This window comes from Monopterus albus, unplaced genomic scaffold, assembly GCF_001952655.1.
Source record: "Monopterus albus unplaced genomic scaffold, M_albus_1.0 scaffold79.1, whole genome shotgun sequence".
Lineage (NCBI taxonomy): Eukaryota > Metazoa > Chordata > Actinopteri > Synbranchiformes > Synbranchidae > Monopterus > Monopterus albus.
Window position 1 is genome coordinate 925,535 of NW_018127959.1, and position 1,523 is coordinate 927,057.

At 41.1% G+C, this 1,523-nt stretch overlaps 1 protein-coding gene across 1 annotated transcript; it reads right to left on the bottom strand.

The window, feature by feature from the left end:
- Window positions 1-279: 279 nt before the first annotated feature.
- Window positions 280-1,213, bottom strand: LOC109963790 (angiotensin-converting enzyme-like). Its single transcript, XM_020606634.1, has 3 exons — window positions 1,101-1,213; window positions 816-1,021; window positions 280-473 (listed from the first exon to the last, which is right to left on the bottom strand). Exons 2-3 carry the CDS (start codon window positions 949-951, stop codon window positions 319-321), a joined length of 291 nt encoding a protein of 96 aa, XP_020462290.1. The 5' UTR covers window positions 952-1,021; window positions 1,101-1,213; the 3' UTR covers window positions 280-318.
- Between the last annotated feature and the right edge of the window lie 310 nt (window positions 1,214-1,523).

A 1,523-nucleotide genomic window follows, 5' to 3' on the forward strand; every position in this document is an offset into this window, starting at 1 on the left:
GTTTCTGTGTAGTATGGGGCTAGCCCAACCGAGGGGATATAATGTATAGGCCTGGTGGGTTCAGGGTCTTTCATCTTACATCTGTCTGTGAGCAGTTTGGAGGTGGAAGATACCTGAGCGTGTAATGTTAATTTTACCTGTGATCCTTTGAATAAATCAGCACTGTTTTGAAGTTACTGGGACTGTCTCGTCTCTCAGAGTTAGCAATGGTAACAAGAGCCATAATCCTACACTTCAACATACCAAGACATTTGAGCAGCCTCCCGAATGATGACAGATGATGCTCAAGCAATGTTAGACTGATCTCTGTGAAGTCGGTCAGTCAGAGGGTCTCACCATCTTCTGCTTATTATTTTCGGTGATGTCAGTGTTGTATGTCCAGGAGGCCTCAGTGTAGGCATTCCACACCACCTCAGCTGTCCTGTTGTACTCGTCCAGAAGCTTCTTTGCCTCAACCTCTTCTGTATTTTTGCCTGGAGAAGAACAACAAACTGGCTCAAATGCAGGTAGGCACTGTAAATTAAGATCTATGTATTTGTGTAAGAAAAACCACATTTAGCAAAATTATGATGCAAGAAATATTATTGTAAAGTGTAAACACCACAATTTGTTCTTCCTTTTGTTAGGCATTTGCTCTGCATGGAAAAGAAAATGGAACTTTTCTCTTTGAGTGCATGAAAATCTTCTACACATTCCAAGAATTTTTACCATAGTTTTTACTTCCTTCTGTTAATGTATTTCAGCTTCAGTTATTCTGCTTTGTTTACCAGTGATTTTGACTGGTACTGTAGGGTGTGCTCAAAGCCCTCTCTTACCAATATCTTCAGGGTAGCCCTCAGGGATTGGTGGGACCCACTTGAAGTCAGGCCATCCCAAGGTCTCATTCACATTTTGAACTTTCAGCCACTGAATAACAGGGTCAAAGTATTTCATCAGTGAGTTGGCATCCATCTTGTTGGTCCCTATAGCCTCCTGGAGCACAATAGGCCAAGGTGTGGAAGAACCAGCCTGAAGAACTTTCCTGCAGGAGGAAAAATGAAACACATTATTTTTACTGCTTCCATTAAGTATTATTCACGAACAGTGGTCCAATCACATACTTTAAAATCGCGCCTGCTTCTTTTGATTGATAGATGTCACATGTGTGCAAAGGACCGATGTGGTTGGCTGCCTTGCACAGTGCTTCATGAAACTGGAACTGCAGGATGAAGCTGACAAAATGGAAATGTGAATGAAGCCTCTCATGTCAACTTATCACGTCTTGATGGTATTGAGAAATATCATAAAACATCATACTTTAATATTGCAAGATTTTGTAGCATGAGCTCTTGTCACACCCCTACTCATTACATTGTTTAAAATAATAAAGGTTCTCAGAACTACTTTACACAATGAAACCTGTGCAAGCCATACCAATAAAGTCTTTAATCTGAATCACCGAAGGAGAATGAAAAGGGTGACCGCTGTTGCCGTTCTCCCTCTCTACATGTTGAGCCAAGCTCTTAAAAGCACAAAGATTATGT